Source organism: Kockovaella imperatae, assembly GCF_002102565.1.
Source record: "Kockovaella imperatae strain NRRL Y-17943 chromosome Unknown BD324scaffold_5, whole genome shotgun sequence".
NCBI lineage: Eukaryota > Fungi > Basidiomycota > Tremellomycetes > Tremellales > Cuniculitremaceae > Kockovaella > Kockovaella imperatae.
In genome coordinates, this window is record NW_019028945.1 from 943,940 (window position 1) to 965,539 (window position 21,600).

At 51.8% G+C, this 21,600-nt stretch overlaps 9 protein-coding genes across 9 annotated transcripts; 6 read left to right on the plus strand and 3 right to left on the minus strand.

Annotated features, from left to right (window-relative positions):
• Window positions 1-9: 9 nt before the first annotated feature.
• Window positions 10-961, plus strand: BD324DRAFT_623868 (hypothetical protein). Its single transcript, XM_022015636.1, has 4 exons — window positions 10-151; window positions 289-405; window positions 521-609; window positions 662-961. Exons 1-4 carry the CDS (start codon window positions 114-116, stop codon window positions 691-693), a joined length of 276 nt encoding a protein of 91 aa, XP_021871919.1. The 5' UTR covers window positions 10-113; the 3' UTR covers window positions 694-961.
• A 644-nt stretch (window positions 962-1,605) lies between these two features.
• On the plus strand, window positions 1,606-2,704 carry BD324DRAFT_408679 (hypothetical protein). Its single transcript, XM_022012703.1, has one exon. The coding sequence runs from the start codon at window positions 1,861-1,863 to the stop codon at window positions 2,608-2,610; it is 750 nt and encodes a 249-aa protein (XP_021871920.1). The 5' UTR covers window positions 1,606-1,860; the 3' UTR covers window positions 2,611-2,704.
• Window positions 2,705-2,752: 48 nt separating this feature from the next.
• On the plus strand, window positions 2,753-7,920 carry BD324DRAFT_623874 (hypothetical protein). Its single transcript, XM_022015637.1, has 16 exons — window positions 2,753-3,826; window positions 3,866-4,191; window positions 4,235-4,713; window positions 4,789-4,908; window positions 4,959-5,017; window positions 5,073-5,293; window positions 5,330-5,510; window positions 5,550-5,705; window positions 5,746-5,928; window positions 5,979-6,254; window positions 6,308-6,426; window positions 6,469-6,579; window positions 6,625-6,723; window positions 6,770-6,875; window positions 6,919-7,383; window positions 7,431-7,920. The coding sequence occupies exons 1-16, from the start codon at window positions 2,838-2,840 to the stop codon at window positions 7,858-7,860; spliced, it is 4,320 nt and encodes a 1,439-aa protein (XP_021871921.1). The 5' UTR covers window positions 2,753-2,837; the 3' UTR covers window positions 7,861-7,920.
• BD324DRAFT_645413 (hypothetical protein) lies at window positions 7,896-9,232 on the minus strand (the record flags this gene model as incomplete). The annotated part of the gene is made up of 7 exons (XM_022017611.1): window positions 9,082-9,232; window positions 8,853-9,032; window positions 8,652-8,813; window positions 8,366-8,598; window positions 8,202-8,307; window positions 8,079-8,149; window positions 7,896-8,042 (listed from the first exon to the last, which is right to left on the minus strand). Exons 1-7 carry the CDS (start codon window positions 9,098-9,100, stop codon window positions 7,896-7,898), a joined length of 918 nt encoding a protein of 305 aa, XP_021871922.1. The 5' UTR covers window positions 9,101-9,232.
• Window positions 9,233-9,347: 115 nt separating this feature from the next.
• On the plus strand, window positions 9,348-12,911 carry BD324DRAFT_600369 (hypothetical protein). The gene is made up of 6 exons (XM_022013917.1): window positions 9,348-10,204; window positions 10,264-11,447; window positions 11,495-11,573; window positions 11,627-11,827; window positions 11,877-12,393; window positions 12,454-12,911. The coding sequence occupies exons 1-6, from the start codon at window positions 9,413-9,415 to the stop codon at window positions 12,810-12,812; spliced, it is 3,132 nt and encodes a 1,043-aa protein (XP_021871923.1). The 5' UTR covers window positions 9,348-9,412; the 3' UTR covers window positions 12,813-12,911.
• Window positions 12,846-13,839, plus strand: BD324DRAFT_409240 (hypothetical protein). Its single transcript, XM_022012705.1, has 4 exons — window positions 12,846-13,146; window positions 13,275-13,445; window positions 13,627-13,758; window positions 13,812-13,839. Exons 1-3 carry the CDS (start codon window positions 12,880-12,882, stop codon window positions 13,642-13,644), a joined length of 456 nt encoding a protein of 151 aa, XP_021871924.1. The 5' UTR covers window positions 12,846-12,879; the 3' UTR covers window positions 13,645-13,758; window positions 13,812-13,839.
• On the plus strand, window positions 13,332-16,329 carry BD324DRAFT_409013 (Hsp90 protein-domain-containing protein). The gene is made up of 12 exons (XM_022012704.1): window positions 13,332-13,445; window positions 13,627-13,758; window positions 13,812-13,830; window positions 13,888-14,109; window positions 14,161-14,355; window positions 14,404-14,500; window positions 14,555-14,747; window positions 14,805-14,817; window positions 14,867-15,116; window positions 15,155-15,333; window positions 15,381-15,860; window positions 15,910-16,329. The coding sequence occupies exons 2-12, from the start codon at window positions 13,641-13,643 to the stop codon at window positions 16,229-16,231; spliced, it is 2,088 nt and encodes a 695-aa protein (XP_021871925.1). The 5' UTR covers window positions 13,332-13,445; window positions 13,627-13,640; the 3' UTR covers window positions 16,232-16,329.
• Window positions 16,289-17,583, minus strand: BD324DRAFT_623883 (Isochorismatase hydrolase). The gene is made up of 8 exons (XM_022015639.1): window positions 17,438-17,583; window positions 17,314-17,378; window positions 17,229-17,237; window positions 17,100-17,133; window positions 16,924-17,000; window positions 16,762-16,839; window positions 16,519-16,696; window positions 16,289-16,442 (listed from the first exon to the last, which is right to left on the minus strand). Exons 1-8 carry the CDS (start codon window positions 17,502-17,504, stop codon window positions 16,315-16,317), a joined length of 636 nt encoding a protein of 211 aa, XP_021871926.1. The 5' UTR covers window positions 17,505-17,583; the 3' UTR covers window positions 16,289-16,314.
• Window positions 17,584-17,674: 91 nt separating this feature from the next.
• BD324DRAFT_623892 (hypothetical protein) lies at window positions 17,675-20,212 on the minus strand. The gene is made up of 8 exons (XM_022015640.1): window positions 19,870-20,212; window positions 19,479-19,720; window positions 18,993-19,305; window positions 18,886-18,944; window positions 18,242-18,845; window positions 18,042-18,192; window positions 17,930-17,988; window positions 17,675-17,869 (listed from the first exon to the last, which is right to left on the minus strand). The coding sequence occupies exons 1-8, from the start codon at window positions 20,089-20,091 to the stop codon at window positions 17,789-17,791; spliced, it is 1,731 nt and encodes a 576-aa protein (XP_021871927.1). The 5' UTR covers window positions 20,092-20,212; the 3' UTR covers window positions 17,675-17,788.
• Between the last annotated feature and the right edge of the window lie 1,388 nt (window positions 20,213-21,600).

Consider the following 21,600-nt stretch of genomic DNA (forward strand, 5'->3'; position numbering starts at 1 on the left):
GCACTCCTAGACTCTGACCCTCCTGCGCAGGTGACGGACGACGGCTGGGGGGCATCGAGAGTTGGTAGAATTCCTTACAGCTTCTTGGGACATCGAGGGTCTGGCTGTCAACAATGTCAGGAGCAGTACAGTCTTTCTCAGCGGCTCATAGGTGAGTTGCGAGAGGAGATCATGGACTTCACGAGGTGGACATTGCTGATCGTAATGTGACCCCCTTTTCCATCCATGCTCCTCACTCATTCATTCCTTCTCCCTGACATGGTTGCGCTCTGCTTTGGAACCCCGCAGATCCTATGTCAAATCCTTATACAAGGCGTACCTTGTCAATGCTCGGGACTGGATAGTTGATAGACCGCTGTGGAGGAGAAGATGCGTGGAGATAAGGGCGGAATTTGAGAGGAACCGGTGAGTAGGGAATCTTAGCGGAAAGATCGACCTCGTTCTTGTTCCGGGGCGAGTCTGGTTCGCCCGCTCGACCAAAGAGAAGGGGAGAGAGCCTGACTGACCTCTCTGTGCCTAGGAACATCACCGACCCTCGAGCTCTCGCTATTGTCCTTGAGCAGGCTGAGCAGAGATTAGCCGATTTGGCTCATCCTTCACCATACATCCGTAAGTGGAGATACATAGCGACAGAAGCTACCGGCACTGACTTGTCCATCAGACCCGACAGATCCCGATGGTTCGAAATGGTGAGTGTAGCTGTCAAGCGGCCATGCTGCTCTGTCTGTTGTTTGCTGGATGCTGACCATCCCGTCTCACTCGATCAGGGAGAGAAATCTGCCAGTGAGTTTCAGAGCTTGTCCCTACGTCCAGACCACCTTCCTTGTCATCTCGTGTTATCCGTCCCTGCTGACACACGTCCCAGCCACCGAGCGGCTCGTCAGGTTCAGATTCGCATGATGCGCATCACTAGGCAAAAAACGTAAAGAAGGTCTCCTTTTCTCAACACATGCATGTAAGTATTATCAAGGGGGACAGAGATAAGGGGCAATGAATTGGGACGATGCTCCTAATCTCGTTACCCACTACGCTAACTGACATTCTCGACCAAACGATGCCGCCGATATCATCTCTCCCGGAGATGCGCGAGATGCCGCATGCTGCATCTCACGTGCCCCATTTTTGTCTTGGTGCTGATTTTCCATCCCATCCAAGCGTGAATGGGATAAGGGTTGCCTGGCATAGGATTGCACATACATATGTCTTCTCTCCCTTCGTCTTCATCATCCTATTCTTCACGCGTCGTTCCCCGCCAGTTTCCATTGCTATTTTTGCAGACAGGCGCTTACGCTGAGCCTCTAACGTCTCTAACGTCAACCTAATCGGGCTCATCGCCACGAGATCCTTGACCCACAGATACATCCTCGTCACGCATTGCCTGTGCGTGAGTATCGTTTCCCTGCACGATGCTTCGCTGATTGGCCTCCAGCTTGCCAACATGTTTGCCTTCAACGACGTCAATAGGGACTTGGTCGATATGGGTCAATACGTGACCCGCCCTTCCCAGCCCGTCACTCCTCGGCTGCCTCATCGACTCTTCGAGATGATCTTCGACGCCGTCTCTGAATCCGAAGGACTCGACGTGTTGGCTAAACTCGGACGCGTCAGTCAAAGTTTCAACGCGATGGCGAAAACGCGCATGAAGTATGCTTCCGATACTCTCGCGATTAAGAGTCTCGAGAAGCTCAAGAGCTACTTTGCCTTTCACGGACTCCTTTGCATGAACGCCGATGATGTGCTCTGGCAATCGGACAGCTGATACGACATCTTGACGTGGTCATCTCCCTGGAGTCACAGAACGATACCTCTTTGGACGATTTTCGAAACTCCCTCATTGCATGGGAAGAAGAATCCAACAGGATGCCCCTCTTTGCTCACCTCGAGACATTTCATCTCACCGTCAAACACTACGAGGAGACAATTCTTGGACCGAGGGGCAAGAATCTTCCCGTCGGATCGATTTTCTGGCCTGTCATTGAAGGTATATTTTCCCTCTGCTCAGCTCGACATGTCAGATTTATCCAAATGATGGCGCTTAAACCGCAACCTTGCAAGTTTTGTGGCTTTCGGTGCCAATGCCCAACAGCCCATTTTCGACATGGCTACGATCGCGGTATGGGGGATTGGACACCTGAGGGAAGTCGAATCGAAAAGATCCTCTCCCGATGGCCTCTAGAAACGTATGATCTTCCCTTCTTGCCAAAGCAACTGCCTATCCAGGGTATGAGGATGACGGCCAGTGGACAATTTGGCAGGGTTCATCCTGTTTCGTTCCTCTTCAACGGAGATGAGACCACCAAGGAACATGACTTTGACGAGTATCTCGCCAAATTCGTCCAACACATGAAAGAGAAGAAGGCACATTCTCGACGCTGGAGGAGGAGGTTCGAGAGAACTGGACCGAAGTGGTATTGCTCAGGTATGACCGTCGCCCAACAAGTCTACTTCGGAGATCACTGGGTAGATGCGGTGTACCGACTCACCCTGCCCAAAGGAATGAGCCGAGAGCAATTGTGCGGGGCGTTTGAGGCGCATATTGTAGGTGGATATGCTCCATTCCAATTGGATTCAGGCAAAGCTTGGAGACAGTGGACGTCGACAGGCCAGTAGCGGGTGCTGTTGGCGATGAGGCTCTGAGCTTGTAGGGATGTGTAGCTTGACGTGCCTCTGTAGCCGTATTTGGCCATGCATGAGTGTTAGCGCCTGGAAAGGTCTGAGAATCAATCTTGACAACGGCGGAAGTTCGAGCGGTCTCATATATTTGCCGATGACCCGCTCATCGGGTTCACGGTTGTTCAACATTCCAATCAGTCATGAGCATATGACACGCACATAGCATGGTCAACGCTCCGCTGACTATACCACTGATTGTGGATCCTCTATCTACAGATCATGCTTTACCAGTACAACCCACGCGGCTGGCGACATGGACGGCCGGGACATGTCGAAGAGTAGCTCTGGCTTCATCGGACAATACCATCTGGGTTCACACGTCTTCGCTCCTTCCCGCTGAAGATGCTTCCCCTCCAGCTCCTGCTCAACCCCTGCCATCCATCATTACGAGCTCTCCGTTCGGTTCTGCCACTTTGCAAGGCTCTGATGCCTCTCGCAACGCCGTTCATCGCTCCAGAGCAGCGTCATCGACTTCATCAGGTTTGACTCGTTCAAGCAAGATCCGACTAGCTTCTGGTTTCTCTCCAACTTTATCGGCTACACATCTCCCAACGACCTCTCTTACTGCCGCTACTGCGACCTTGAACGCTCATGATGAACATGGCCATCGTCGGACGAGTTTGTCCGAACGTGCAGAGCTTCTTGAACACTTACGAGAACAGGCCAAAGATCAAGAAGAGGAGGATAGTACTTTCACCCGTCTATCGGCTCTGGCTAGGAGAGGTCTACCAGGTGTACATGGGAAAGAAGATTATGATTTTGTCGACGGATCAATGTCGCCCCGCTCGACCGTCTCCATCGATTCACAGAGAACATTCACGGACATGTTCAGTTGGAAGAGGGCGGAAGAAGAGGAGGAAAGAAAGACTAGGGAGATCAAGGAAAAGATTGAAGAAGTTGATGTTCAACGAGAGATGGAGAAGGAGACCAGAGAGGGCGAGAGGGAAAAGCAAGAAGCTAGAGCCATCGAAGCTGCTCAGCGGCGTCCTGAGAGGGGGCCAAAGCCCAGACGATCGGCTACCACTATCGAGGAGGAGTCAAAGACGGTACAGAAGAGTATACATCGGCTGGTTCTGCCCCTCTTCGAAAGAGGTGCGATCGTCTGCATGACTGTGGTCGAGGACGTTGGCTTGGTAGTCCTGCGAGACGTCGGGTGAGTTGATATCTTTCGGACATGCCTGACTGTGCTTAGACTGCTGGATATCTACTCGCTGTCGGATCTGAGCATCGTCACCTCTTTAGACCTCGAAAATAGCCCTGGATCCACTGCGTCGTCCTCAAAGACAAGACTGTCACTCTCACCTTCCTGGTACTGGAGGTCTTGCCATTTCGTGAAAGAGGCGCAATCGCCCTATCTATTCGTCGATGGCATCCCTTGGCCTTGCGGGATCCCGAGTCCAAATGGAGATGTCACACACGTCGTGATTGTACCTATTGGTCCACACAAGAATGAAAAGGTGTCGCACCTCGATTTGCCTGGAGTCGGCCATATCGCTGTTACCAGCGATAGCTCGGGTCGTAGGTAACACCAGGCGAGATAAAGCTGATCATCAAATCTCAGATCCTCAGCTTCTACATTTCCTATCGCTATCTCTAATGTCGTACCCTATTCAATCACCCAGTATGGCTGTGCAATCTTCTCAGGAGCCTGACCGTCAGAGCTCTCCATTCCCCCGAGCAGTCCCCGCCGTGCTCACCACTCCAAGTCTCTCTATCCTCAGATCAGCAACGCCGAATCCAAGCACTTCATCTCGCAGAGACGATCCGCCATTACGGAAGAACAAGTCTTACGTCGCGTTGCGACCTGAGACCGAGGATGCCACGCCTGTCCGTGCAGACAAATCAGAAACAGATCGAGGTCTATCGGGTTTGTTGGGGCGTCGCAAGGCTCCAAAGGTATCATCTGCCAAGGCTCAGGACGACGCACCGCTCAGTATCGGAGAAGGAAAAGAAGTAGAGAGGGATGGGTTTGGCGAGTGGGTAGGAATCAAGATGTCGAGTGATGGAGAAGGTTTAGGGTGGACAGATGACGCCGTCGATGTGAGCTGTGCATTTTGAACGGCGAGGACGAAGTCTCGTCTCGCAGGAGTTTTTGCTGATGCAGGTCACTACTAGGTGTTCACTTGCGACGGCTTGAAGCTCAAAGTTCAGGGGAGTATCACCATCTCTGCTCGAGAGCGGGTACGTGATGTGCTTTTTACGCCTGCCTGGAGATCTGTTGTGATCAGCCGCGAGGTAAGTCCTTCTCAAGGTCAGCACAACTGGCTGATGTTTCCTCATCGCAGCAAGACACACTTCTTTATCGGCGGGACCAATCTGCTTCGTCTGCAATGAGAAATATCAAGTGAGTCGGCCATCCACAGAGAGAGAGAGAGCATGCCCCTTAAAACGTCAAACAGCTTTTCCATGTCCCAATCTCTACCTCGCTCCACTGCTGTAGTGCTAGATCAGCGCAGCGCATTCTTGTTGTTGGCATTCGAAAAGTCGTTGGCTATCATGCCAGCGGCTAACGCAGATGTCTCATCCGTGGAAAAAATCGCTCCCTTATGCCGTTGCGTTGCAGAGACTATGCCAGATCAGATCGTGCCTCTCGGTAGCGATCAAGTCCTGGTCCTCGATTGTGAGTGACTTACTGTCGCTATTGCTCATAGTTCAGCCAATGGCAACGCAATCAAACAATCGCTGCAGGACGTCCTTGCAAGCCGTATTGCACAAGATGTCGGTATCGCGGCAGATCGTGCGGCCTCCAGGGTGACTGTAGCCAAGACATTGTCATCCCCAAAGGATCTCTTCGTCGCGGGCGATGAAGACGGCGTTGTGCGGATCTGGTCAGTCGAGTAAGTTCTCCTCTTCGTGGCAAAAACTTGACGCTCGAGACCATTCGAGCTCCTGGGATCATGGACTTGTTTTGCCGACCCTGTGGAAAGCGTCATATTGCTCGACGATCCACCGGTCGCGTCGATACCCCCGGGCATCTTATGCACTTCGCAGAATGGCGCGATATGCTTTATAGCGCTAGATATCATGGAGTCGTACGTACCGGCCGAAGCACAAACGCTGAAAATTCCCCAGCCTCTTCCTCGTTCCAGCCGCCAGAGCACCTCTTCGCAGGATCTTTATGAGCGATCATGATCTTCTATTGACTTATGCCAGTGGCAAAGCAAGGGTATGGAACCTGAAGACATGCGAATTCCGCCGATCTACCGGCCTGGACGCTGCCGGAGACATGTTACAGTCGGGCGATTGGACAGAGATGTGAGACTATGACAGACTGCGATGCAGAGTGCTGCTGATGGCAATTCCAGTTTGATTTCTGACACGGCAACTACGTCTGCCTTGCCATTGGTCTCGACTTCCAGTCAAGCGCCTCTTAAATCCGATCTAGGTCGAATGCTGCAGCTCGATTTACATGCTTTCGACCAATACTTGCAGCGAAAAGGTTCAGATTCTGCTCTCGCCTTGGCTCGCTCGTTGTTGTCTCTGGTCCTCGCATGGAGTGTAGATGCGGCTACGGACGACATGTGTCGTCGTGAGCTGGGTGTTTCAAAGCCTGAACGTAACGTTGGGTTGAGTTCAACAAGGTATGTCGTGAAGAGTGCTTTACGCAATTCTGGGCGTTGCTGAAAGAGGACAGAGGTGCTCCCTTGTTCATGGCTTCTAAGGGGTCCACTGCATGGCAAATCTCATCTGAGGCCACCGGCCTGCGTCAATTAGCAATTGTCACCCTCCTTCGTGTCTTCCTCATTTCTCAGGGTGAGTCAATCAGATCTCATCCTCGAGCTGAAGTTATCCCAGAGAATGAGCAGGCAGCTGCGGAGGCCATCGGCTACTACTCTGCTGGTCTGCCGGAATCTACCAAAAGACCTGATCTCGACTTCTTCGCGGCGCATTATATGGATCCGGCGGGTATGTCCGTTGCCTGACTGGCTATCATATACTCACGTCCAAAAGCTATCGTGCAGCAGTCAGCAAGGCTCCTCTTTGCTTCAACCTTGGAAAACATGTCAGAGTCTCAGATAGAAAAATTGGTACAGGCTCACGTACCTCTACGTGAGTCATCATTGGGGGGCAGTACGAGCTAATATGTATTTAATAGTACCTCAGAACGTTGCGCCGCGGACACGACTGTCTGCAGACACTGTGAGGGCGCTCACACTGATTGGAGGAATCGCGATACACCGTTATCAGGCTCTCAGTGCTAGGTATGCGGTTGACCCAGCTGCGTCCGCTGATTGTCCGCACCAGCGTCCTCAAAGCCACGGCCGAATCCATCTTCTTATATCTGGAAGACTTCTCATGTCCTCACATCGGTCTGGCAATTGAACTGGCTTCGAGGGCCTTTACAACTTGGCAAACTTACATTGACCCAATGGAGCTACTCCGCGTACTATTTTATCTCTCCACTCATACCCCTCCACCTGCAGCCGTCTCTGCCCAGGCTAGACTTGCAGTCCTTCACATTGCCTCTGTAAATCCCGGCCTGTTCATGTCCACTTTGTCTATGGACATTCTCGACGCCAAGACTACGGAGGGCCGAACGAGCATCATGAAGCTCTGCGTGTACATGGCTCGAAAGAACCCCAGCGTGCTGGAGAATGGTCTTCCTAGAATCGCCGAAGCCATCGTCAAGAGTCTCGATCCGAATATAAGCAAGATGAGGGAAGAGGTCAGAGAAGCAGCAACGGTGATCTTGAACGAACTTGTCTTGGCGTAGGTCAAACTGTGGCTCCTGTTGGAGGTCCGCTGACAAGCTGCAGATACACCACGATCGACTTTCACAGCGCCACTCAACGTCTTGCCGTCGGTACGCACGAAGGCGCAGTGATTATGTACGATCTAAAATCCGCATCCCGTCTGTATGTCCTCGAAGCTCATCAAGCGCCTACTTCGTCGGTCAATTTCTCTTCGGATGGCCGGAGACTTTTGACTGTGTCTTTGGATGAAGGCAATGTCACGATTTGGAAAGTCGGAAGCAGCCTCAGTGGCTTTTTCAATGTCGGTGGACCTCCTAGACAAGGCGGTGTGGGTTCTATGGGGAAAGGACCTTTCAAAAGGATTTCCTTTATCCGGGCTGATGATGGACCATTGGAGGAAATCAGCGCTTTGAGCGATATCAAAGTGGAATGGTTGGGCGAACGACAGGCCAGAGTCATGATACGAGAGACGGCCCTCACGTTTGAGACTTAGATAGTCTTATCACTGTTGTAAGATACTACTATACGCTATTGCATGCCTGGAAAGAGGCGCATTGTGTTATCCCAAACTATTCTGGACAGCTCCTCGACGTCCATGCCTTTCAATTTCGCAACGAGATGGGCTATAACGACTACTTCCGCTGGCTCCATCCGACCTTTGATACCGTGGTCACTCTTTATGTCGAACTTCTGTTGCTTGACTTTCTCTACAATTTGAGGTAGCCCTTCAGGAAAGAGGGCATACGAGGCGTGAGTAGAAGTGATGGAGCACCATGGTGAATCTGGAGAACCGAAGAAATCAGCCTGTGTACCGCAGGAAGAGCGCCGACTGACCAGTCTCGAGCAACAGTCGATCTATCGGAATGTGCTTGACGACTTCTAGATTCTGCTCCGTCTTAAGGGAACATCCGTTGATACCGATGTACAAGCCCATGTCGACCTAGCGTTGTCAAGCCAGACTGTGAGCGCCTAAATCCTGGCGACGGGTAAAATCTCACCAGCTCTTCCACCTCTTCTTTCGTACCCGTGAACGAGTGTACCACGCCTCCGGCCCATGATTCTCCCTTCGTCCCCCATCCAGCCTCCCGAAGTATCTTGACGAAATCATGATGCGCTTCTGAAGTCCTAGAATGCAGAAACATTGGGAGTCGAAATTGCTTGCCAAGTCCTAACAACGCTGGAAGATGTTTCTGTTGAGTTTCTTTAGAGCAGAAATGCAGTCTGTCATAGTCTGACTCGCTGTCAGCCGGAACCCAGGTCCTACTTTGTTGTGAACAAGCCTACCTAGACCGATTTCCCCGACTGAGACTATCCTCTTTGAACCTCCTTCCGCTTGATCTGTTTCAATCAATGCTCTCAGACCGTCGATATATCCTGACGGTCCAGCTTCAAACTGGTCCAGCTCATTCGTCTGGGTCGGATGACACCCCGCAGTGCAATGCAAGCCTCGGGAAATTAGCAGTGCAAGACTGTTCGATCGCTCACTGAATTTCTTTGCGAGCTCCAGAGCGATCTTCGACTCTTCTAACGACGTGCCAGTGATCAGGATCCTCTGTACTCCTGCTCTTTTGGCCCTTGACAACACTTGTTCGATGTCTGAAGGGTGCCTCTGCTTGCCATGATAGCTTCCGGACCATTGTGGATCAGTCAAATTGACAGCGATGTCTGTAGCACATTAGTATGTGGTCTCTCACCAATCCTAGACGGCCCTCACCGATGTACCGCGAGGCCATCCTGAGAGTGGTCGAATACGCAGCCTTGCCGACTGTGCTCTGGATCGAGCTGCGCAAGATGTTGAATGATATCAGCTTGAAGTTCTATGAGTCTTGTGTCTAGGGTTCTGAGCGTCTGCAAGTCGTTCAGACAGACTCCCTTGACCAGGTTATCGGTGGACCTGTTGGGTGGAGGGCGTCGTCATTAACGGGTAACCGAATTAAAATCTCGAGCTTGATTTCAGAACTTTGGGATGGGACAGCTACTGGAATACATTGTACGAAGGATTGTCGTATTGAGAGGGGTCGCTGCTGAGCGGCTGCTGCTACAACATGGTGGCTTCTTCGTCTTCTCTAATCACCGAACTCTCCTCCCGCTTTCCTCTCACCACTCCTCTACCCACCCCTCTCACACATCCTCACCTCATTTCGTCCGCCGACCTAGCAACTGAAGAAGATCTTTTAAACAATCCGGACAATCTCAGGTCATGGCTCTCGTACATTGATCAAATCAAGACGAGATTAGAAAAGACTGTCCCGGAGAGGTCGGATTCCCCCTCGCCTGAAGAGCGACTCCTCGGACCGTTGGCGTCGCATGCCGCTCGAGAGGGTTTACAGCATCTCGTCTGCATCTACGAGCGAGCTTTAGCCATCTTCCCGACAAGCTTCAAGTTATGGAAATCGTACATCCTCATGAGGCAGAGTTATGTCCTTGGGGAGTTGACCGAAGGTGCCAAAAAGGCTAGAGCGGAGCAGATCAAACGTGGTGCAGCTTGGAAGACCAACGTGACGGATCAAATTGATGGCGCGGAGTCGGCGAACGAGTGGAAGAATGGTCTGGACGGAGTGATGGGATTCGAAGAATGGAAGAGCTTGTTTGCGACTGGAGAAAGGATGCTAGGATGGTTGTCTCATCTGCCAGTACCGTGGTTGATCCATTTATCCATGGTGTTTCATCCGGAATGTCCTTCAGCTTTCAAGAGGACTTATGCGAGGAAGGCATTCGACAGAGCTCTTAGGACGTTGCCGCCGAGTTTACACGGAAGGATATGGGGCATGTATCTCAAGTGGGCAGAGCTTGTCGGCGGAGAGATTGGTGAAAGAGTGTGGAGAAGGTTCCTCAAGGTGAGCTGAGCATGAAACAGAGGCTTCAAGCTCCCAAACACTGACTACCTTGCTTCTAGGTCGATTCGTCCCTGACTGAGCGACACATCACCTATCTCCTCGAATCTGAGCCACCTCAACCTCTTGTTGCGGCCAAATACTTATTGTCTATCGCTCGCAGAGCAGCTAGGAACCTCTATTACGCTGCCGATGGTAAATCACCGTATCAGCTATTTGTCGATTTTCTGGAACTAGTGGAAAACAACGCTGAGGACGTTGGAATGGACGAGGAGCAGACGCTGGCTTTACGTGAATCGCAAGCATCTGCGAACGGTCATGCGGCAAAGGACGCCGGGCAAGACGGTGATGCAGAGGATGGAGCACCCAAGAGCACAGCTATCGAACCGGCTAGTGTAGACGGCCGGCTTATGCGTATAGCGGGACCGCCAGTGCCCCTTGCGGACCAGCCAGCTCCAGACATGCGACCATTGGACCAGAAGAAGGCTGGAAAGTCTGCAGCGGAACCCGAGACCGAGGTTTACGATGAAGACACCGATCCATCCAGCTCTCGATTGCTTGATGTGGAGGGTATCGTCCATAAGGACGGACTACATGTGTACAAGGATCAAGCTGGAAGGTTATGGACCGGTCTGGCTACGTATTGGATCAAGCGTGGAGAGTTCGAACGTGCCAGTGCGACATTTGAGAAGGGTCTCGCCGCCGTCGTCACTATCAGAGATTTCACCCAAATCTTTGATGCCTACGCCGAATTTTCGGAGACCATGATTTCGACCTTGATGGACGCCGTCGCCGACGAGGATAATCTAGCGGATGAAGAGTTCGACCTGGAGGAGACAGAAGCGGAGCTTGACACGCGTATGAAAGACTTTGAGGAGCTCATGGACAGGAGACCGTTTTTGGTGAACGAGGTTTTATTACGGCGGAATCCGAACGAGGTCGTCGAATGGGAGAAACGAGTGGCATTATGGGCAGACAATGATGAAAAGGTGGTCGAGACGTATCTCAAAGCTCTTGAGACTATCGCCCCGAGGAAGGCTACCGGCCCATTGTATCCTCTCTACGTCAATTTCGCCAAATTCTACGAAGAAGGAGGATCAAAAGACGAAAATGGAGAACCGAGGAACGAACCAGATCTCGAGCAAGCCAGACAGATATATGAAAAGGGTACGAAGGTGCCCTTCAAATCAGTTGATGAGCTGGCGGAAGTGTGGTGCGAATGGGCAGAGATGGAGCTGAGGAATGAGTCAGTGGACTTTGGTTGCGGGGAGGCATTGCTGACGGGGGTCTCAGAAACTATGACGAAGCTGTCCGCTTGATGCAGCGAGCGACGACCATACCAAAGAACACAAAGATCGATTACTATGATGATGTGAGTGATCATGCTGCTTTTCCTAAACGCTCCAATCGCTCACACCACTACAGAGTCTATCTCCGCAGCAACGTCTCTTCAAATCACTCAAGATCTGGTCATTCTACAGCGACCTGGAGGAATCCATCGGTACTGTCGAATCTACAAAAGCTGTTTATGACAAGATCATGGAGTTGAAGATCGCCAATGCTCAGACTATTGTGAATTATGCCGCATTCCTGGAAGAGAACAAGTACTTTGAGGAGAGCTTCAAGGTGGGTCAGCCAGATCCCCAACGTGTATCTGGCTAATCGTGCTTTCAAGGTGTATGAGCGTGGGATTGAAGTCTTTCATTTCCCGATTGCCTTTGAGATATGGAATATTTACCTGTCCAAATTCGTCAAGCGATACGGAGGCAAAAAGCTGGAACGTGCGCGTGACTTGTGCGAGCAGGCTTTGGAGAATTGTCCTCCGAAGTTCTGCAAACCGCTATACCTTATGTACGCCAAGTTGGAGGAAGACCACGGACTCGCCAAACGTGCCATGGGAATCTACGATCGCGCGGCGTCGACCGTTCAGGACTCGGACAAATTCGAAATGTACACCATCTACATTGCTAAAGCGACTGCCAACTTTGGTCTACCTGCCACCAGACCGATCTACGAACGAGCGATCGAGAGTCTCCCAGATAGGGAGACGGCTCTGATGTGTCGTCGATTCGCGGCCATGGAGAGGAAGCTTGGTGAGATTGACCGAGCAAGAGCGGTTTACGCCCACGCCAGTCAATTCTGTGATCCGAGAGTCCACCCAGACTTCTGGGAGGAATGGAACAACTTTGAGAGTGAGTCTGACGAAAATGCGCATGGGATGGGAATCAAATCACTGACTGGTATGCGCATAGTTGACACTGGATCCGAAGAAACGTTCCGAGAGATGTTACGGATCAAACGAGCCGTTCAAGCTTCCTTCAACACTGAAGCTTCTTTCGTGGCGGCACAAGCGGCAGCAGCGGCCAAGGGCACGGAAAAGCCTACTGATCAGGCTGATCAAGCTGCAAGAGACGCAGCGGATCCCATGGCAGCTATGGAACGCAACATGCCTGCCTCTAGCAAAGCTGCACCGGCACCAGGCAAGAAGGGACCTAGCTTTGTGGCTAGTACCTTGACCAATGGGAACATTGAAGCGAGTAATGTCGAAGTGGATATGGGAGAGGGTGGTGCCAATCCAGATGCCATCGCCATGGATGATGACGAATTCTGAAGCACTGTCTTAGGAGGGAGAGGAATGAAGCATGCTTGCTGCAAGTTCATATAGCCCTTACACAGTCATGCATTGGGAGAGCGGCAACACTCACCGGAGGAAAAGTTCCACGTCACACGCTTCGGGATCCGTTTCAAAAAGAAAGTCGCGCCAAATGCTCTCGATCCGCTCGCTCCATTCATTATTATACATACACAGCGAGCGGTTTGTGCTGGATCAAAGCTCACTGAAGAGCAGCTACAAAATGAGGCTACTGGGCTCATTTCTAGGAGCCTTGTGCTTCTTCTTGCCGTTTGTCCTAGGAGACCAAGCCGCCGAAACCTTTAAATACGAGGTGAGCCCGGCTCGTCCATTGCACTCTGGAATGTGCTCGGGTCCAGATGCAACGGTCGCTGCACGCAACCTGTCCTTGGGGCCACACAGCCTGAGCTACTTGCTGACGTCTTAAAATCTACTGGTCAGTCCGACATCACCCGTCTCCGATCTCTTGTCATTCATTCTTTATACTCCCACAAGGATGTCTTTTTACGAGAATTACTATCCAACGCCAATGATGCGTTGGAGAAATTACGTTTGACAGCCTTGACAGACCGACATGTCATGAGCGGAGGCGAAGCCAACGTGACTATTGAGGTGAATCTTGATGAAGGAGGTGCGACTGGGGAATTGATTATCCGAGGTGAGTGAAACGCGGAGCTGCACCAGCCCCGCGCTCTGGCGTTGGTGCGCTTCAGCTTGAGAGTTGTCCCGTCGTCGACCCAATCAAGGAGAGGCAGTGGATGGAAAGTCTCAGTGGCTGAGGCTCTAATCATAGATACCGGGATTGGCATGACCAAGGACGAACTTGCCAGAAATCTCGGAACCATCGCTAGAAGTGGAACCACGGAATTCTTAAAGAAAGCAGAGGAGGGGACCGGAGCCGACAGTAATCTCATAGGACAGTTTGGTGAGCTATCCAACACTTCTGCGGTCCTGGAAATTCTCACTCACTCTGGATAGGGCTTGGATTCTATAGTTGGTCAGTCTGGGATCTGCTAAAACCTATACACTCGTCTCTGACCCTCCATTCCCTTAGTTTCCTCGTCTCGCCCACAGTTCGGGTAGCATCTCTACCCCCGCCGACGTCTGCCAATCCTGATCCTGTTCAACACGTTTTTATCTCTTCATCGTCTGGTGACTCGTTCGAGATCCAACCCGATCCTCGGGGCAACACACTAGGTCGAGGGACCGAAATTGTCTTGAGTATCGGTGAAGATTCGGGAGAGTTCCTCAGCACGTCAAACCTCAAGGCATTGATGTGAGATGAGAGAATTTTCAGACGGAAGATTGGAGCTCACCGTCCTGTTAGCGACAAACATTCAACGTTCTCAACCACTTTCCCTATCTACATAAAGGAAAGAACCACCACCCGAGTGCCGAAAGACGACGACGACTTTACATATGACGCGGATTTAGATGAGGAAAGTGCGAAAGAGCCTGAATTTGATCTTGTCAAGGAGGAGAAATGGGTCCGGGTCAACGACAAGGCTCCACTTTGGATGCGGTGAGTCGTCTGGCGAGTCGATGGAATAGCCGGTCTAATGCTGTACAGAGAACCCAAGGACGTTACGGATATCGAATACGAGGAATTCTACAAGGCAGTCGCCAAGGACCCATCCGCTGAAACGCTTGGATGGTCACATTTCAAGGTACGCGTTTTGTGTCGTTTGGTCAGACCAGCGCCTGACGCCTTTCTTCACCAGGGCGACACTGCCTCTGGAGTCGCTTATCGGGCCATCATGTATATTCCTGCGAAGCTCCCTAAAGACTTCTGGCAAAACATCTCAAGCGGTCTCAACAGTGTCCGACTGATGGTCAAGAGGGTATTCATCACCGATGATCTAGGAAAAGAATACATGCCGAGGTGGTTGAGCTTTTTGAAAGTCACGGTGGATGGTGAGTTGTAGGGTCCGGATGTGTCGACGTCCGATGGCTCACCATCTACCTGTCTAGCCGATGATCTACCGTGAGAGAGCCTTATCACACGACGGGGGCTTCGTCGCTAACCGTCACAGATTGAATGTCTCACGTGAGACTCTGCAGAACCACCGATTTCTACAGCAGCTCCAACGCATCCTCATTCGAAAGGCTCTGGACCTCTTTTCTCACATTGCTTCGGAACAGCCAGAAAAGTACAAAGAAATTTCAAAGTTGTACGGCAACGCTCTGCGAATCGGTATGATGGAGTCCCATAAAGACAAGGTCAAGCTCGCCAAATTGCTCCGATTTGAGTCTACCAGATCTGACTACACATCGCTGGAAGAGGTGGGCATGAAGGAATCTCTGATCTGACGCACGTTCAGTATGTCGACAACCGGAAAGAGGGCCAGAAACAGATCTATTTCATGGCTGGTGCGGGAGAAAAGGCTGAAGACCTCAAGAAATCGCCGTTTGTCGAAAAGCTCGACGCGAGAGGCTACGAAGTCCTGCTATTGAATCTGCCCTCCGATGAGCCGATGATGGCGACCTTGGGCAATTTCATGTAAGCTGAAGAAAGCATAATGAGCGACAGCTGACCACATTGAATAGGGGCATGACTGTGCAAGATGTGTCCAAAAAGGGTCTCAAGTACGGGGATGAAGAGGAGAACGAGGCAGAAAAGAAGGAACTGGAGGGGCAGAAAATAGCCTTTTCACCCTTGATCAATTGGTTGAAAAAGGAGCTGGCCGGCCAAATCAGCGATGTCGTCGTGACCAACCGACTCGTCACGTCGCCATGTACCATTGTGGTTGACTCCTTCGGATGGTCTGCCAATATGGCTCGAATAATGGCTGCACAAGCCGAAGCGGAGAATGATCCAATGTTCGAGATGATGAAGAATCTGCCTAAAGTCTTGGAAATCAACCCAAAGTCACCATTGATAGAAGGATTACTGGAACACGTTTTGGAACTGCCTGGGGAGGATGAGGATAGCAATTCCGCTGAAGAAATCGAGCTCAGAGAGGCGGTCAAGGTTTTGGTGGATACTACTCTGGTCAGGAGTGGCTTCTCCGTCGCGGATCCGAGCACGTGAGTGATTCGCTCGCTCATCCGAATGGCAGGCTGACTTTGACTATAGCTACTTTGAACGAGTCGAAGCGCTTCTCCGACGAGCGCTTGGTGTGTCTACATCCGCTAAGGCGAGTACTGTCGTCAGGCCTGCTCCTCCTACCGCCATGGGTCCGTTAGAGGAAGAAGGTGTGAAGATCAATCTGGTAGATGGTGAAGAAGACGAGGACATATTTGGAGGTGGTGGAGCCTTTGGAGCTGGAGCTGGGAGCGGCGGCGAACAGGTGGAGGAGTGGCTAGATTGGCATCAATTCAAAGCGGATTTGGAAAAGGGCAAGGAAGGAGGCGCTCAGGGAGATGAGCCAGTCGATATTGAGCACGATGAGCTATGAGTAGAGTAATAAGAAAGCATACCAAACCATACATACGGAAGAACAGAACAAATGCATGGTTCTGTCAGGTTCTGTGATCGTTGCTATAGGCTCGACTTCGGAACGGCTCCTCCATCTAACAAGGTCTCAAGAGTCTCCCTCGTAGTGGCCTTTTCGTCCTTGTTAAACGCGATTGCGGAGAGCGGTTTGAATACTGATGTCTTGGCGTCATCTAGGTAGTTTGGGGAAATCAGCGCGATATCTCCACGAATGCCCTCGGAGCCAGGGAGTCCGCAGCAGGAACCCACTCATGAGTTCAAACAGGATGGATTCTGAAGTTGTTATGTATGCTCCGGCCTGTCTCATTCGATCCATTGCAATGGGGACTTCTTGTCGATTACATGATGAGATACCGTCCGCTAAGACGTAAACGGAGATATTGGATCGAAGGAGGTCCAATGTCGTCTGGAGGACACAGACGTGAGACTTGGAAACACGCGCACTGATCAGCAACTGCGAGCGACGTCCCCTATACGTCTCAGCTGACTCACTTCTATACCCAGGATGATGGCGTTCTCGTATTTCGCTTTCTTGAGCTCTTCCTCCACTTCAGGGATGATCATGGAGAACTAGGAAAATCTGTCAGGTGTTCGACCAAATAATAGGTTTGAATTGGCACTTGACGATCTCAAGGGAAGGCGGGACCGGCTCACTTTGGTCTTTGAGAATGTAGAGTGAGATGGTAAGGCTTGAATCTCAGAAACGAGTGTATCGACCGTTGAGCCGAGTGCTAGAGGGATCTGTCGCGTCAGCGTATTCACTACAGTGCTTTTACTTCATTCGTAGTTGGGGTGTGTCAAGGGGGAGGCGAAACGAAACGCGCACTCACCTTTTGGATTCTGTTCCGATACAATCGCAGGGATCTGATACTCCCCATTTCAGCCAAGATTGTGCGCTGAGCCACTTGCGCCCGCGCCGCGGGGACAAGCAGGGAAGCAAAAGTTAAGCGATAACTCACTTCGAGAAGCTGTCACCCAAAAGGATCCGTAATCGGTCAGCTGAGGAAGAGCTCGATATATGAAAGCGGGGGGTCAAGGACTCACTTTGGCACATTTCAGAACTTTTAAAGTCGTATGGACGACGCTGTCGAAACCATATATCGCATGACCTATTCCTTGCGATTGAGCCAACGTCTGGGGCAACTTTAGTTTGACGACGACGACCTACGAAACTTTTCCTGAATGTCACAGATCAGCAGCACGGTATTTCGGTTGGTCAATGGACGAGGAATCATGTTGATGGGCGCCGAGCAGACACTCAAAGAACCCCACAAAGAGAAAAAGATGGTGGAATGTATGCGACGAAGGACAGTGTTCGAGCCGGTAGTCCGGTTATTTCTTCGATCGTTCGTTCCCGAAGTGTGTTGGGGGCTTCGGGGATCCCGGGTGTGTGCACAAACAATATGCATCATAGAGACTATATCGGATGGAGTGGATAGATGCGCAAGCATAGCAAGAAGAGGGCGGACGACCTGTATTGACAGAGACAAAGGATAGCAAAGACCCCCGGGCGTTCCTTCTAGCTCTGAGCCTCCTTGACTTCTTCCAATTCTGAATCGACCTTTTTCAACTCGCCAGACTCCTTGGCATCAGATGGCAGCTGGGTCAGGTTGCGTGAGCTATATAATCACACAAGAGATTCATCTTGGCCTCTGCTCACCTGTTCTCCGTTCTCCTCAACGATATCTTCACCTCTAGCTTCCCCGCCAACGGCAACAGCTGCGCGCGAAAACATGAGCTCCAAACCTGACACACATCTGCAGCGAGCTCACTGTGCAAAGGCTCCTTCCTTCCACCGTGCTCTTCAGCATCGGCGACTGCCTCCTCATCGATTTCATCGTCATTCGCCTCTCCTCCCTCGGCCAACAGTGCGTTCTTCTTCTGCATCTTTGTGACTAGCTTCTCGACCCGCTCAATCTCAGCCTGTTGAAACGGATCAGCTTGGGATCTCCTTGATCAAGGAAGGACTTGCCTTGGTCTTTGCCTGAGAGTTTGCCTCGAACCACGCCTTCTTCGTCTCCAGGTCATCCACGGTCCTCTGCACATCGTCCTTGCTACTTGGCGGTGGGATTCCCAGAGCCAACAAGGCGCTCAGGAGGCTCATGGGAAGGTTGACACCACCAGCCGCAGCGCTTGTAGCGGATTCCGAAGCTGGCGTAGCGACTCCAGAAGATCCATTGACAGCTGATGATGCTGCCTTCTTCCCCTTCTTCTTTCCCTTTTGACTTCCTCCAAACATACCATCGAGCTCTTCATCACCGCCCTTCTTCTTCAACGTCATGCCTGCGAAATCGTTCTCCACTTTACGGATCTCGAGCTCTTTAACGCCTTGGACCTGAGCTGTAGTGCCTTTTCCACCGGCATTGGTCGAAGGAACTTCACCGCCTCCGTATTTGCCTTTGAACCATCCGACGAGGACGTTGCAATCTTCGATCTCTCCGGCATAAGCTGGCATCTTGGCCTCTTCTCGTAGGCGAGAAATCTCTTCCACCTGCCTCGCTGCGTCCTCTTTGGCTTTCTCAGCTTTGAATCGGTCCTGACGGGCTTGACGGTCGGCCTGAACCTTGGTCCAGTATCTAGGGACGTCAGCGACCTACAGAACGGGAATCAACGCACCTGTCCTTCTCTTCACGGTACTGTTGAGCAGAGTCTCGTTTCTTGCCGTACAACTCGTCCTGAAGATCGTCAGTATGGGGTGCAAAAGAATTTTGTTCTCGATTCACCATTTTGGCGGACAGCGCATTCCTCTCATCGAACAACTTGTTCCTTTCCTCATATGCCTTGTTTCCCTCTTCCCTCAGTCCGTCCATCTCCTTCTTGAGCTGATCAAATTTGTCTGAGACCTTCTTGGATTCCGGATCGTCCAAAAGCTTTTTCAACTCGTCAATCTTTGCTCGATCCGCCGCAATGGAGTCATCTATCGATCCGGAGGACTCGAGGGTTTTGCGTGAACGTCGGAGCGAGCTGATCTCGGCCAGGGCTTTCTTCTCGTCAACTAGCTTCATACTACCGGACTCGATCTGAGAGTTGAGTGCGCTGAGAGTGGGAGAGAGAGTGCAGCGTCAGCGTCAGCGAAGGAAGCTTCGAGGCCGCCTGAGCACGGGCTTGCAGCAGTATGAAGACTCGGTGACTCGAACTGACGGGCTCTGACACCACTGCCAGCATTGGCAGCCATCCCACAGCCCAGACCCTCTGTGCCTTCCACTCACTTGATTCTCTGGTCAATCTCTCCTACATTCTTAAACTGCTGTTTTCCTCTCTGAGCCTGAGCGTCTTTGATCTTCTTTCCGACACTTTCTTGAAGCCTCTTGACTTCGTCCAAGATTTTTGATCGATCAGCCTTGTATTTGCCCTGCTCGCCTCGGAGAGCGTCCATCTCGGTCTTCAGGACACTTCGACGATCAGATGATCCCGGTGCTTGGGATAGAGAGATACGGGATCGTACGGCGTCCTGGCAGAAGTCGAAGCGTCAGGAATAGAACAGCAAGAGGTAGGACAGGGAACGCTTGTGGATTGAAAGGGTCCGCTTTGCGTCCTTGACGAGACTGCACATCAAGCCGCGTGACTCTCCCTGAAATCCCTTTGCGTCCCCCCACTCACCAGCTTCGCCTTGACATCTGCAATTTCCTTGTTCAACGCATCCTGCTCGCTGTTGTATTTCGCCTGATCAGGCTTTCCAGCACTTGTCGTCTTATCGCTGGTCCCGGCATCCGCAGGTGCCGTCGAGGCCGACGCATTTCCATTGGCTGTCCCATTGGTGGATTTCTTCGGAGCAGCCGTGAGTTTGGAGTTGGGTTTATTGGCAGTAGTGGGAGGAGGCATCGTGGTGTTCGGCTTTCGATGAGGTAAGTCTTTTAGCTGCAGTCCGAGAAGCTCAAGTGGAGATGTTGATCCACTCTGTTCGCAAAATACAGTTGAGAACACAATGTGAGAGAGAGATGGATGAGGGTTGCACTCTCCGTTTTTTGGGTTTCCCACCTTCATCAAGGAGTCCACGTTTTTTCGTGGCACCGTGGCGATTTTGGTGTCGGGCAGCGGGGGGAGGGGCGGCTGGGGGACCTGAGGGGCGAGAGAGCGAGGGCACTTGGCTGCTCATCACCATCACACGCATGGGGACAGCGTCCCTTCCACACTGTAGTGGCAGCACAAGAGCTGCCTGGACTGCCATTCTCTCAACCACTTCTCTGATATCACGACCTTCTTGCTGTAATGACCTTTTCGGCGGAGACGGAACCAAATTCATCACTCGCGTCCATTCATTTCTTCTCTGGCTCTGCTTTGAATATTCACCCCATATCAACTACGTTCCTTCCTTGGACGGCTGGCAACACGGTCCGGAGAGCTTGGGATCTATCAAGTTGCTCGCCACCATGCAGCAGCAGCAGACACCTCAGTTCATGAATCCCCAATTCCTCGCTCAACAAGGGCAACCTTCGACTGCCCTTCCAGGAGGAGTCGGAGGACAACAACAACAACAGCAGCAGCTGCTGCAGCACCCACATGCACCTTCACAGCCCGGCTCAAACGTCATGATGCCTGCAAATCTGGCAGCTATGGCTCAACAGGGTTATGCTCAGCAACGTGCACGTTTGGCTCAGATGCAACAGGCTGCTCAACAGGGTCAAGGTGTACCCGGTCAAGGGTCACCCAGTACAGCTAGACCACCTCAAGGTGCACCATCCACACCAGCCATGGGCGGACAATTTGCTCCTGGTCCATCTTGGAATCCTAATCACCCGGGCCAACACCACGTACCGAACACCGCTGGAGGACCGTCTGGAGGCGCTGGCGGGACGGCTGCTGCTGCTCAACAACAGAACCTTCAGGCAATGCAGATCCAACAGATGCAGATGCAGCAGATGCAACAGAGTATGCAGATGCAAGGGCTGCAAGGGGGTGGAGGTGGAGGAGCGCTCAATCCGAACGCAGGAGGTCCTGGAGGATCATCAATGCAAGGATTACAAGGCGTGCCTGGGATGCAGGGTATGAATCTTCAACAGATTCAAGCTGTTCAGATGGCCATTCAAGCTAGGCAAGCAGCTGCGAACAATGCACCTGGTGGTGGTATGGGCGGCGTTGGAGGACAGGGACAGAACCCTGTGCAGCAGGGTACGGGCGCGGCAGGCCCAGGAGGGAGTGGGCTTGGACGACCTCCTGCGAATCAGGCCATGCTTCAGGCGATGATGATGCAGCAGCAGCAACAACAGCAACAACAGCAACAACAACAACAGCAATTGCAATTGCATCAGCAACAACAGGCACAGCTACAACAGCATGGCTCGGGGTCAAAGAAGAAAAAGGTGAGTGTCAGAATGACGTGTGTAAGAATCG

What these genes read in the sequence shown, in the direction of transcription:
- BD324DRAFT_623892 (XM_022015640.1), bottom strand. Translation starts at nt 20,091, where the DNA reads ATGCCTCCTCCCACTACTGCCAATAAACCCAACTCCAAACTCACGGCT. An exon ending in TACCGTGAAGAGAAGGACAG is followed by an intron (nt 18,846 to 18,885) that starts GTGCGTTGATTC and finishes TGACGTCCCTAG; the next exon opens with ATACTGGACCAAGGTTCAGG. An exon ending in TTGAGGAGAACGGAGAACAG is followed by an intron (nt 17,870 to 17,929) that starts GTGAGCAGAGGC and finishes AACCTGACCCAG; the next exon opens with CTGCCATCTGATGCCAAGGA.
- BD324DRAFT_408679 (XM_022012703.1), top strand. Translation starts at nt 1,861, where the DNA reads ATGCCCCTCTTTGCTCACCTCGAGACATTTCATCTCACCGTCAAACAC.
- BD324DRAFT_600369 (XM_022013917.1), top strand. Translation starts at nt 9,413, where the DNA reads ATGGTGGCTTCTTCGTCTTCTCTAATCACCGAACTCTCCTCCCGCTTT. An exon ending in TGTGGAGAAGGTTCCTCAAG is followed by an intron (nt 10,205 to 10,263) that starts GTGAGCTGAGCA and finishes CCTTGCTTCTAG; the next exon opens with GTCGATTCGTCCCTGACTGA. An exon ending in ACTTTGAGGAGAGCTTCAAG is followed by an intron (nt 11,828 to 11,876) that starts GTGGGTCAGCCA and finishes CGTGCTTTCAAG; the next exon opens with GTGTATGAGCGTGGGATTGA.
- BD324DRAFT_623883 (XM_022015639.1), bottom strand. Translation starts at nt 17,504, where the DNA reads ATGATTCCTCGTCCATTGACCAACCGAAATACCGTGCTGCTGATCTGT. An exon ending in TGACATTCAGGAAAAGTTTC is followed by an intron (nt 17,379 to 17,437) that starts GTAGGTCGTCGT and finishes CGCAAGGAATAG; the next exon opens with GTCATGCGATATATGGTTTC. An exon ending in ATCGGAACAGAATCCAAAAG is followed by an intron (nt 17,001 to 17,099) that starts GTGAGTGCGCGT and finishes AGATCCCTCTAG; the next exon opens with CACTCGGCTCAACGGTCGAT.
- BD324DRAFT_409240 (XM_022012705.1), top strand. Translation starts at nt 12,880, where the DNA reads ATGCATTGGGAGAGCGGCAACACTCACCGGAGGAAAAGTTCCACGTCA. An exon ending in CCGAAACCTTTAAATACGAG is followed by an intron (nt 13,147 to 13,274) that starts GTGAGCCCGGCT and finishes TCTACTGGTCAG; the next exon opens with TCCGACATCACCCGTCTCCG.
- BD324DRAFT_409013 (XM_022012704.1), top strand. Translation starts at nt 13,641, where the DNA reads ATGACCAAGGACGAACTTGCCAGAAATCTCGGAACCATCGCTAGAAGT. An exon ending in TCAAACCTCAAGGCATTGAT is followed by an intron (nt 14,110 to 14,160) that starts GTGAGATGAGAG and finishes CCGTCCTGTTAG; the next exon opens with CGACAAACATTCAACGTTCT. An exon ending in TTGGATGGTCACATTTCAAG is followed by an intron (nt 14,501 to 14,554) that starts GTACGCGTTTTG and finishes TTTCTTCACCAG; the next exon opens with GGCGACACTGCCTCTGGAGT.
- BD324DRAFT_623874 (XM_022015637.1), top strand. Translation starts at nt 2,838, where the DNA reads ATGGTCAACGCTCCGCTGACTATACCACTGATTGTGGATCCTCTATCT. An exon ending in GGACAGATGACGCCGTCGAT is followed by an intron (nt 4,714 to 4,788) that starts GTGAGCTGTGCA and finishes GGTCACTACTAG; the next exon opens with GTGTTCACTTGCGACGGCTT. An exon ending in TATCAGGCTCTCAGTGCTAG is followed by an intron (nt 6,876 to 6,918) that starts GTATGCGGTTGA and finishes TGTCCGCACCAG; the next exon opens with CGTCCTCAAAGCCACGGCCG.
- BD324DRAFT_623868 (XM_022015636.1), top strand. Translation starts at nt 114, where the DNA reads ATGTCAGGAGCAGTACAGTCTTTCTCAGCGGCTCATAG. An exon ending in GCGGAATTTGAGAGGAACCG is followed by an intron (nt 406 to 520) that starts GTGAGTAGGGAA and finishes CTCTGTGCCTAG; the next exon opens with GAACATCACCGACCCTCGAG. An exon ending in TCATCCTTCACCATACATCC is followed by an intron (nt 610 to 661) that starts GTAAGTGGAGAT and finishes CTTGTCCATCAG; the next exon opens with ACCCGACAGATCCCGATGGT.